This window comes from Sorex fumeus, unplaced genomic scaffold (assembly GCF_029834395.1).
Source record: "Sorex fumeus unplaced genomic scaffold, SorFum_2.1 ptg000226l, whole genome shotgun sequence".
NCBI classification, from domain to species: domain Eukaryota; kingdom Metazoa; phylum Chordata; class Mammalia; order Eulipotyphla; family Soricidae; genus Sorex; species Sorex fumeus.
The window spans coordinates 120,001-131,954 of NW_026606283.1; the positions used below are offsets into that span (position 1 = coordinate 120,001).

At 50.8% G+C, this 11,954-nt stretch overlaps 1 protein-coding gene across 1 annotated transcript in view; it reads right to left on the bottom strand.

Moving 5' to 3' along the window:
- Window positions 1–1,214, bottom strand: part of TNN (tenascin N) — a 68,246-nt gene extending 67,032 nt beyond the window's left edge. The window contains exon 1 of the mRNA XM_056108594.1: window positions 1,173–1,214. Coding sequence (XP_055964569.1) covers window positions 1,173–1,214 — 42 coding nt within the window. The remainder of the gene's footprint in view (window positions 1–1,172) is intronic.
- Between the last annotated feature and the right edge of the window lie 10,740 nt (window positions 1,215–11,954).

Sequence of the window (11,954 nt, forward strand, 5' to 3'; positions counted from 1 at the left end):
ATTTCATCTCCTCTATCTCTTCCCACACTTTCCGTCTTCCGTTTCTATCGTCTGGATCCAAGGGTTTAGAGATCTGTCCTTTGAAACATTGCTTTTCTGGGGCCGGAGCGATAGCATAGCGGGTAGGGCGTTTGCCTTGCACGTGGCCAACCTGGGTTCGATCTCTGGCATCTTATAGGGTCCCCCAAGTACTGCCAGGAGTAATTCCTGAGTGCAGAGACAGGAATAACCCCCGAGCACTGCTGGGTATGACCCCAAAAGCCAAAAAATATATAATAAAATAAAAAATAAAACATTGCTTTTCTTCATCCAGTTACCCGAAATCACTTGATCACTTGACTTCCCGTTAATCATCGATTCGCTCGAGCGGGCGCCAGTAACGTCTGCATTTCTCCCTGTCACGTGCTAGTGTAGCCCAATGGCATCTGTTCATTCTAGGAACATGAACAGCCTCAAACTGATTGTTCAGGGTCTTGACGAAGAAGTCTGACCATCTGGTAGGTGGGCAGCCACGTGGTCTTTTGACGTCCCATGGAATCCAGTCGGTAATGGCTCTAGTCCAGCGGTCATCTCCAAATCTCATTACGTGTCCAGCCCATCTGATTTTCGATGCCTTGGCAAATGAGACAGCGTCCCTGATTCTTGACCGTCGATGGAGGTCGGAACTCCGGATTCTTTATGTTACTTCAAAAGAGAGGTTAGAAAAACGGAACATGGCCAGAGAGAGTACAGAAGGAAGGGCACTTACCTCACGTTGACGCCTCTGTCTCCAGCTTGGTCCCCGGCACCCCATTTGGCCCCTCCAGCACTGCCAGAAGTGATGCATGAGTACCACTGAATGTGACCCAACAACAGCAAAAATTAAGAAATGTGAACTATCGTCTGAGCCACCAGCAAGGTTCTGTCTCCCTGCTGGAGGATCTTGTACAAAATTGAATCTGCGAGTCACCCACGAAGGGAAGAGCCATGAACGGGGGCATCTTGTCATGTGCCACGTGGGGTTGAGATTGTCTCTGCAGCCAGATTGGTCAAGGCCCCCCAGAAGCGTCATGGTGCGGGGTGGAACAGGACACATTCTCCAGCACAACGACCTACGGGAGCCCCTTTGCTCCCCAAAGCGCCAGCTATCCACGGGGGTTCCTGCAGCTGCAAGGAGAATGGTGCCAGCCTACTCCAGGGCTCTCGGGAGGCACCCGGCCATCACCTTTGCCCATGTACCACAGGACAGGAGCAGCAGTCCGGTGCTCAGGTGTCTTCTTGAGGGAGGTGATGAGGAACACCTCAAGCCACACCCAAGAGTCTGCAGTAGGCCCTCTGCAAGGAGTGGTCCGCTTTGGGGCCCCATCTGCCCCCACCACCTGAAGTATGCATGCCCCCGGTACTATCTGCAGTGTGCATACCCGCCTCCATCCCCCCCCCCCCACGATGTTCTTTCTGCATGTATTTCCATGGTTCTGTTCCTTTGTCTCAGCTCTCTGGCCTGTTGGCGTCTGTCCCACCCTTGTCCCTGACCATGCACTGCTCAGAGCACATTCCCTGGAAGGAGCCCAGTCCCACTGAGCCTCGCTTCAGCTTGTTACTAATTTCCAGTTAACGGTTAATGAACAATATCAACAATATTGTTAATACAGTAATACAATAATAATACAACATAGTATGATAATGCAATGATTATACACTATACACATTGTATGCGTGAATACATACACACGCATATCTTACATACATTCTACCCGTATACAATGTCACTGTCCTCCCGTCGTTCTTCGATTTGCTCGAGCGGGCCCAGTAACATTGTGAGACTTGGTGTTACTGTTTGGCATATCGAATACGTCACGGGGAGCTTGCCAGGCTTCGTCTTGACAGCGAGATACTCTCGGTAGCTTGCCGGGCTCTCTGAGAGGGGCAGAGGAATTGAACTCGGGTCGACCGGGTCGGCCGCATGCAAGGAAAATGCCCTCCCCGCTCTGCTATCGCTCCAACTCTATATACAATGTAAATTGTATATTATATACAGTAATATAAGAATAACATAATAATACAGAATTATTAATGCAATAATATTGTTAGTCTCAGTATTATAACCATATTAATAACAAACAACATTGATTGCAGTGTCCTGGGTTCTGGAAGGAGAGAAACACAGGTTTAGAATAAGAGAGCGAGGGTATTAAAAGTGACCCCTGGGGACCTTAGCACGACCTCCTTCAGCAGTCCCCACCCACAGGTGCTTCAGTGGTTCCCAGGCTCCCACACTGTCTCCGTGTCCTCCCTAGAGACCCAAAGCCAAACAAATGTGTATAAGATTCTCCATCCAGAGCAGCTCAGACTGCCTGTGACTGAGTGTCACCAAGTATTATGCACAGTCTCAGGAGATGTGTTTCACTGGCAAATGGGAGACAGACCTGGTGTGAACACCCAGGAGGAAGGCCTTAGTCACTGAGACTGACGAGAACCACAGATACAGTCTGTGGTTGTTGCTTTAATTAAATGCAAAGTATTCTACACGTCGGATGTCATGTGACCTGGAAATGTGGAAGGTGTCACAGGTTAGAAGAAACTGTCCAAGCTGGTCAGTTGTCCAGCAGGTGCCGGAAGTGCCGTTTTGAGAGTTCATGTGGGGTTTGGACCGTCTGTGATGGTCCGTCTGTGCTTGTCCCCAACAAGGTGACAACAGGCCATTCATGAGCCTAGAAATCCTGGGAGGCAGAGGCCAGAGGGGACACGGCTTAGAGGTAGTACTGCTAGCCTGGATTCCCGGGCCCAGCCTGTGTCTCAAGCCCCGCCCCTGATTTATCTGTCCCAGATCTGGGGCTGAGGGTCACTCAGCTTCTCAGCCAGGGCCTACTTCCTGGACGGGTCAGTATTCTGTTCTCCTGTCTGCTGTGCTGCCTTACCCGGGAAACTCATGCCGAGGCCACCTAGATTGGATCAGCTTAGGAGCAAAAGTGGGCTGAGACCAAGAGCCAGGCGGCAGGTGAGGGCCCCTGATCGTGGCTGTTTCCTGCCTGGCAGAGCAGAGGCCCCTTTGCGGAGCTGAGCGCTCTCTGGGAGCGTGTGCGTGAGCAGAGGGACTGGGCTGGCTCTCGGAGGAGTCTGGGCAGGTTGGCGCTATGTCAGGGGCCGGGGTCTGTGAGAACTGGGAGCTGTTTCTCTGTCCAAAACGCTGACCTCTGAGAGTCGTGTTTTTCTCTCTTCTTGACTAGGTCTTTGCTCAAAGAAACAGGAGCTCTGGAGTCTCAGTTGGAAGCCAATAAAGTGAGTGGTGTGTATCCTAGAGATGAGATCACAGAAGGGATTCAAGAAGCCACTTCAGTGCTCCTGAGATACTTTAAGCTGTTCCCCGTCCTGAGGGTCTCCCCATCCAGGGACTCTCTGTCCTAAGGGTGTTTCCATCCCCAGGGTCTCTCTCTCCTGAGGGGCTCCCTGTCCCAAGGGTCTCCCCATCCCGAGGGTCTCCCCATCCTCTGGGACTCCCCGTCCTTAGGGGCTCTGTCTTGAGATGCTCCCTGTCCTTATTTTTTTTATTCAAACATTTTATTTAACTTACATTTGCTTAGTTTTGCATTGGGTTAAGTATAAAGACCCAGTTAGTCAACTCATTAGGCAAGGCACGAAATGCACAACAGGACTGAAAAAGCGGTTGGTCTTTTAGTAGTTCTTGGTAATCACACACGCATACACACACATACACACAAATGGGCAGAGTACTCTGGATATAGGATTTTCCCCATAATCTTGCATAACGCACCGTACACAATCTATATGGTATTTCTGAAGATCAGAAACTGGACATGACCAAATCAGAGATGTCTGAGAGACTCTCATAAAGTATTTGGGAACTTCAGTGGTGCTCCTAAAAGGATTGCTTCTAAACTATAAACAGGAAAATTCGTATAAAATTACAACAGATTTAAACAGACATCTTTTAAAGTGAAATTAATCGCAACTAAATATCCTACTTTGTCAAATATGACTAAGAAAGAAAAGGTACAAGTAGTAATGTCACATTTTAAAAAAACTATTAACTGAGTGGATTTGGGGAAGGGAGGGGAAAAAAACTATACAGCATTATTGCACTCCTCAAATGTGCAGAATCCCAGAATGCGCCAGCACTGAACAACTGTCTTGCACTGAGGTTTTCCAAGAGGTACAACGAGTCTGCCAGGAAGCATCCAGTCTGCACCAACAGGCTGTCCCCTAGGTCCTCGATCCTGGGGGAAGGGGGTGGGGGCCTCCTCCTGGGGGGGGGGCTGCTGGGCTGGAAGACTTGCATAGAGGCCTCCAGAAGCAGTTTCTTCCTCTCCTTCTGACCAGAAGACAGTTCTCTTCAGGGGACTCCTTCTAGACCCTGGGATAATAGTCAGCTGTCCACTCCTCATTAGCCCCTCATGTGATGCCCCCCAATGGTTCCGTTTGAGAATTCCTCTAAAACACAGTGTGAAGACCCTAGGGACAGTCCCAGCTGGAAACAGCAGAATCCGTCCCTTTCTCCGTACATTCAGATCAAAGCGGCTCAGGTCTCAGCAGCTAGGACAGGGCCAACTGCCACATCAGGATGTGGCAGACTTCTCAAGAGCGTCTGGCAGTGAGGTGGCCAGGAGCTATGTGGCTCAGGGGTGACCAGTTGCGTGGTGGGGTTAGCAGCTGGTGCAAAGATCCGAGAGGTGTTTCCTTGGGGACTCTGACTCTGACTCCCTGGTCTCCTGACCCCAGGACTGTCCGCTGTGTCCTGCTTTCAGATTAGACAGGCTTCTGTGGGAGCTTATTTGCTATGGTCAATGCTTTGATTTGACTTGAGCAGGCGTAAATAAGACGACTTTTTTTTTTTTTTAACTTTTTGTGCCCATCTGGTTTTGCTCAGGGGTTACTCCTGGCTCTGCATTCAGGAATTACTCCTGGCAGTGCACAGGGGACCGTGTGGGTGCCAGAGATTGAAGGCAGGGTGGCCACGTGCAAGGCTAATGCCCTTCCCGCTGTACTATCACTCCAGCCCCTCAGATATGGAGAGTTATGGTGTTTTTTTTTTTTTGGCCCGCTCGAGCTAATCGATGAACAACGGGAGGACAGTGACAATGACAGTGACCCTATGGGATGCTGGAGATGGAACTCACGTAGGCCGTGTGCAAGGCAAATGCCCTTCCCACTGTACTATCACTCCGGCCCCCAAGATTTACTTTCTTGTAGTTTCTTGTCTGTGACTTTAAAAGTTTGAGGGGTTTCAATATGAAATTTAAATTGAAGAACCTCTAATCCACTAGGCAGCAGTCACCAGAACTTGACGTTTGTTACATCTTGATGCGAACAAGTGGGTCAACTATCCCCTGCTGTGTCCTAGGAATTGATTCTGTTTGTTTCTGGAATGCCAGCTAAGGAGTCCTGAGTCCTGAGAGGAACTCCCGGGGGGTCTCTGGGTCCTTCTGTTATGTCTGTCAGTCCTGTCTACAAATCCCACAGCCCTTCCATCTTGGCCAACAGAGAAGTTTCTCCAACAAAGCGCCCAGCGCCGGGTGTGGGGGGGTGGGGGGGGAGGGGAGGCGGCTGGGAGGGTGCGTCTCTGCCACCACAATCCTATAGGAGGAAAAGGGCATTTCTCGGGGCTCCTTGGTGAGAATTGCAGCTTCCTCGGCTTGGCCCAGATCTCACTGTCTTGTCCTTCCCCAGGGTCAGGGCTACCATGAGAGTCCATGTCCGTGGCCAGCAGGAGGCCATGCTGGAAGGCGGACTTGGCCCAAGCACCCCTTAGAGGCTGAAAGGGCTGAAATCTCTGCAGGGCTGGGCAGGGGCTTGTGCTGCAGGCAGGGAGGGGCTGGCAATGAGAAATACCAAGATGGGCCACGTCACCAGCCCTGAGGGAGCTCAGAGGCTCAGAGGCATTGAGCACCAGCTGGAAACTGAGGCGCCTTGGGGACAGGATGGCAAAGCCAGTCACACGAGCAGGTGGTCAGCAAGGTCAGCGAAAGACCCTCGCGGCCAGCCTCGAGCCCAAGGGTCTGGGCGGACTCGGCGAGTACGCAGGGGGCCCAAGGGGGGGGGGGCAGAGGTTTGCCCTGGGGGCTCCTATCTTGTTTTCTCACTGGCCTTGTGAAGAGTTCTCAGTTTCAGAAAGACCCCAGACGGGCCCGATTAGCCGGGGCCAAGGCTTGCACGGCATCCGGGTGCTGGGGACCAATGACCGCCCAGAATCGTGCCGACACGTTCTCAGTCCCATCAGAGGGAACCGCACGGGATGTGACCGGGAGACCTGTCAGCACCAAGCCGGAACACGGCGGCGAGCACACTGACACACAGCATGCAGGGAGCAAGCCTGGAAGTGGGCGAGGGCGCCCGGGTACCAACCTGCCGCTCTCGGCCCGCTCTGCATTCTCTAACTCCTGAATCTGCCGCTCAGCCACCTGGAGCTGCCGCCTGAGCTTCTCCATTCCCAATTTACCTCGGATCTGGCCTTCCAGAGCCCATCGAGCTGCAAGAGCTTCTGCTGGGTGGCCTCCAGCTGCGCCGTGGCGTCGGCCAGGGCCTGGGCTTGCTGACTACACATGGCCCGCAACCCCTCCAGGTGCTTTACCTTCGTCTCCGACTCCTGCAGCTTGTTCAGGGCGTCCTCCATCTCCACCAGGTGCTGGTCCTCGGTCTGGTCCAGCTTGGCCCGCGCGGCCTCCAGGCTGTTCTTCTGCTCCTGGGCCATCCTGACCAGCCGCGACCTGAGCGTCTGCAGCTCAGAGGCGTGTGCTGCATGCTCAGCCACCTGCTGGGCCTTCAAGTTCTCCACCTCCTGCTGGTACTCGAACTGCAGCCTCTCCATCTGCATCTTGAGCTCGGCCAGCTCGGCCGCCTCGGCGCCCACGCCCCGGCTCACGGACGCCTTCGGCTCGCCCGTGGCCTGTTGGTGCGGGGCGATGGCCGTCTCCAGCTTGGACATCCACGGGGCGATCACGTCCGTGTTCTCCTCGTTCGCGTGGTCCAGCTTGGTCCTCCCCCACTCGTTCTCCTTGGCGAGCTTCTCGGAGGCCACCTGCAGGGCCTTCACCTCCTTCTGGTGGGAAAACAAAATTTCCATGAACTTAAAACAGGAAGGAAAAGAAGCAGAAATAGAAATTTTTCTTTTGCAAACTGACTGTTTGCTTTGTTAGGGTCCGAGCTCAGGACAGCCTCACCTGTCAAGGAAAACTCTGAGAGACCAAGTCCATGCAAAAGCAAGAGGTTTATTCGAGCATGCTCGGGCTCACAGCATGACCGCAAACCGTCAGTGGCTGAGAGCCCCGAGCCTCTTCAGAGGGAGCTTCTTATAGGGCAACTTCCCGCCGTCTCAGAAAAGCCAGCGCACAAATCACCCAATACCTTCGAATGATCACATTAGATGCTGCATGCAGGCAGCCAATCAGGCCTTCTCTGGCCCCATGACCTTATTTGGTGAATTCCAGGGGCAACAAGAAGAAGATGGGGGTCCTTGGTGCTATCCACAGGATGCAGCTGCAGGGCAGGATATGGGCTGGGACTTGCTTTTCTAGGGCCCAATTGTCATGGAGCTATCTTTCAGGTATTCAATTATGTAGGCCTAAAGTAACGTTCTTGCTCAAATTCTTTTTCCAGAAAAATCAACCTGAGGACACATGTGCTTCAAACGTAAAGGAGTTGGTGCTTATAAGCATCTTTGGTTCTGTTAATTTTGGGTTAATAATATAGCAACTTCCAGTTTCTTTCCCAGACTTTATGGATTGATGGTGTCTGTACTGCATGGTGTCCCTTTAATTTCGTCTTGTCAAATAGCTATGGAGGATCACTGAAGGTATTCATTTTAGGCTACATTGGTTAGGAAGCTTTGCAATAATGCAATAGAGGTTTTATTTGTTTTGGGTCTTTTTTGCCTTTAAACCTCACCCAATGGTTCTATTTTCTTTCATCTTTTATAATTTTATTTATTGAATCACCGTGAGAGCAGTTACAAAGCTTTCGGGTCTAAGTCTCGGTCATACAATGAAACACCCATAACTTCAGCAGTGCCATTCTCCACCACCTAAAACCCCAGTATACCCCCATCCCACACCCTCCCCCTACCTGTGGAGAGATGATTTTCACATTACGCTCTCTCTACTTTGATTACATTCAATATTTTGACACTGGACATACCACTATTATTTGGGATTTTACCTCAACACTCAGAGCTGCTGAAAAGGCAACAGTAGACAATTTGTTTTCTATTCCTGGATATAAACAACATATGATGTTGCGTGGTTGTAGTAGTGGCTGCGCGATTTTGAAATTCCAAAATTTTAACAATAAATCTGGAGGGATTTCTTCTCAAAATCTGCTGGGTTCCAAGATTTGTTCCTGAGTCTGTGGGATCATGGCCGTTAAGTAGGTTGATCGGGAGCCAGAAAGGCCGTTAGTGGGCGGTGACTAGGGGTCTTGCTGGGATGGGGAGGAAAGGGCTGGTCCCACCCCCATCCCGTGAGGCCCCACATGTCTCATCATTGTGGGCCCAAACCTGACTGTCCAATGGCCTCTGGCGGATGGTGGCCACTGAGCCACCACGGGGGAGCAGGCGGAGGGACAGCACCCTTTCCCCCCCAGGGTGGCCCGGCAACAGTAACCTATTGTGTGAGCTGGATGCATTTCTGCCAAAAGTTGCTGAGTTTCGAGACTTGTTTCTGAGTCTCTGAGATCATGGCAGTTAAACAGCTTGCTCAGAAGCCAGAGAGGCTGTTTGTGGGTGACGACTTGGGGGTCTTGTTGGGGAGGAAAGGGCCAGCTCCACCCCCATCCCGTGAGGCCCTACGTGTCTCGTCACTGTGGGCCCAAACCTGACTGTCCAGTGGCCTCTGGAGGATGGTGGCCACCGGGCTGCCAGGGCGAACAGGCCAAGGCACGAAATCTATTCCCACCTGGGGTGGCCCAGCGCCTCTAACTTACTGCAGGGACTGGACACATCTCTGCCAACAGCCGTTGGGTTTCAAGATTTGTTCCTGAGTCTCTGGGATCACGGCCATTAAGGAGTTCAATCAGGAACCAGAGAGGCCATGTCTCCAATTATATAGCTGAACTGGAGGTGGTTTGTGGGTGTATCTCCCACATATCTTTTACCTGTTTACTTTCTTGGTCAGCTCTGCCCCAAGTTTTTGGGGTCTGGCCAAACGCACGGCAGCAATTTGGGGGTACCTGGAAGTCTGAAGGCGCCATGAGGCTGCTGATGTACTCGCCTCACAGGTACAGACTGACCTGCTGGCGGCACCATACTCCCAACCCAGTGCTTCTTAGGGTTTACTCCTGCCTCTGCACTTACAGATTGCTCCTGCCAGGGCACAGATGACTGGATGGGATTCCTGCGATTAAACCCAGATCAGCCACATGCAAGTACCCTACTCACTGCACTATCTCTTTAGCCCAAGATAAACGCTTTTAAGAAAATGGTTTACAGGTCCAGAGCAATAGTGCAGCTGGTAGGGCATTTGCTTTGCGGGTGGCCAATCTGGCTTCAATCCCTGGCATTCCATATAGTCTGCCCAAGCACTGCCAGGAGTGATTCCTGAGTGCAGAGCCATGAATAAGCCCTAAGACATCATCAGGGGTGGCACAAACATTAAGAAACAAAAAGAAATTGGTGTATCAGAATTCCATTGTAGAAACTGTTTGACTCATTTGACTCTATAGTTCTTCACTGCTAGCCAAAAATCCTTTCTAAATAAACCTGAGAATAATCAGTTATCACTGGCAAAAAATAAATAATTTTATTAAAGTAGATATAGAACACTTGTTTGCTCAAATTTTAATACTGCTTTACATAGTTTGTGAAACAATTTCAATAATGGTCATTACTAAAAATTTCAATGGATCCAGATCTTTCACTTGTCAGACAGCTGATAATCTCCAGAGGAAAATACATCAAAATCATACATATAATTATAGAAGTTCTTATTATACATGTAGCCTGGATGGTACATTATCACTTTTGACAGAACTAGAAAACATTCAAATAAAGAAAAATAGATTGAAACTGGATGATAAACTTCTGATGGTTGAGGTCCTTCATTCAATTTTTTTGTGTAAGAAAATCCAAAATTAGTAATGTTGAATTTCTCATCATACATTCATCTAAAACCACAGTGAAAAACGTAAACCTTGTAAAGACAGTAAATTGGTTATTTTAGGTGTTTCACAAGTAGCTTGTTATGTCATCCTTCAAGTGCTGGTGATTGCTGCACAGTGCAGAGAATGGGGTGGCCGGGCCGACGTTGTTGTCGTAATTGTTGAGGTCGTTCCTGTTCCCGTCGAGAGCCACCTCGGACATCATCTCCACTTTCTTGTTGAGGTCCCGATTCTTTCTTTGGAGGTCCACGAGCACGGAATTCAGGAAATCGATCTGTGTTAAAGGAGAGCGTGAGACGGTGAGCCATCTGCGGGAGCCATCGAGCCCGCCACAGAGGAGGCTGGGCCCCGCTTCCAGTCCCCGCCCCAGGGTTTGAGGAAGCCAGAGCTCCCCTTTCCCTTCCTGAGCGCAAGCTCCCGGGTGCCCCAGGGAAGACCCCAGGAGGACATGCTGGGCCCCCTCGGTTCCTCTCAGAGCAGGGAGTCAAGAGGGCCTTCCCTCTCCTACAAAGACAGACTCACTCCTTTAAAATCCACGGGGGGAAAAATCCCACTTTACAAAAGCAAGCATGACTGTCGGCACAAACATTCATGTTTCATTTAAAAACTGGCAGGTTTGGGTCTGAGTGATAGCACAGCGGGAAAGGTCTCAGGGGGAAGGAGGCTGAACATTTACGAAGGGACAGGGAGTAACAAACATGCTGGGATTTACTACAGGGTCATCTGACCACCAACATGCTTGGGTACCGGGGCCACATGCTACGAAAACACTTGTGATAATTGTGTCTTGTGATAATATTCCAAACGTCAGGAGGAGGAAAGTATGTTCACTGGTCACTCATTCTGTGCCTTCTCGGGGGGTTCCAACCACGGTGGCTGATTATGTCCTCAAGATTGTTGAGCTTTTTTATGCACGCAGACGCAATCCAAGGCTGGGGGACCCTCTGCAAGTGAACATTGGTGCTTGATGTCACAGGTGAGAGATACCAGAAATGATTCAGTTCTTCCTGGCTCTACGCTCAGGAGTGAGCCCTGGCCATGCTCCAGTGAAGAGGTTGAAGCAGCTATAATGCAAGGCAAGTGCTTTAACCTCCAGGGTGCTCTCTTTGGTCCTGTCTTTTGCTTTGATTTGTTTTGTCACGGATGTCCCGAGAGATGGGACACAGGTGAATTCCCATGTCATGCACTTGGGAGTACTCAGCAGTTTACTGGTTTTTTGTTTGTTTTGTTTTGCTTTTTTTGGATCACACTGGGTGATGTACAGGGGTTACTCCTGGCTCATGCACTCAAGAATTACTCCTGGTGGTGCTCAGGTACACTTTCCTGTTCCTGTGTCACGGGATGCTGCTGGGAATAGAACCCAGGTCAGCCGCGTGTAAGGCAAACGCCCTACCCGCTGTGCTATCACTCCAGCCCCACCAGTTTACTGTTAATCTCAGTTTCTTCATTTCTTCGCCCCTCCCCACTCCACGCTGCCCGTTTTGGGACCACACCTGGAGGTGCTCAGGGCATACTTCTGGCTTAGCACTCAGTAATGACTCCTAGTGATGTTCAGGGGACCACATGGGATGCCAGGGATTAAACCCAGGTTGGTCGCATGCAAAGCAAATGCCCCCACTGCTCGACTAAGGCTCCGTCCCCAAATTCTTAAGTTTCTTAAGAGACCAAGTTGGGTGGGGGGTGTTGGGGCTATTGTCTCTATGAGGGTGCTTGCCTTACACGTGGGTAACCTGGGTTTGATTTCTGGCACCCTACTGGGTTCCCTGAGCTCCGTCAGGTCTGATCGATGACCACAGAGACAGGGAGCTAGGAAGAAGCCCTGAGCACTTCCAGGTGTGGGACAAAAGCGGGAAAACACAAGTGAGGGGGTT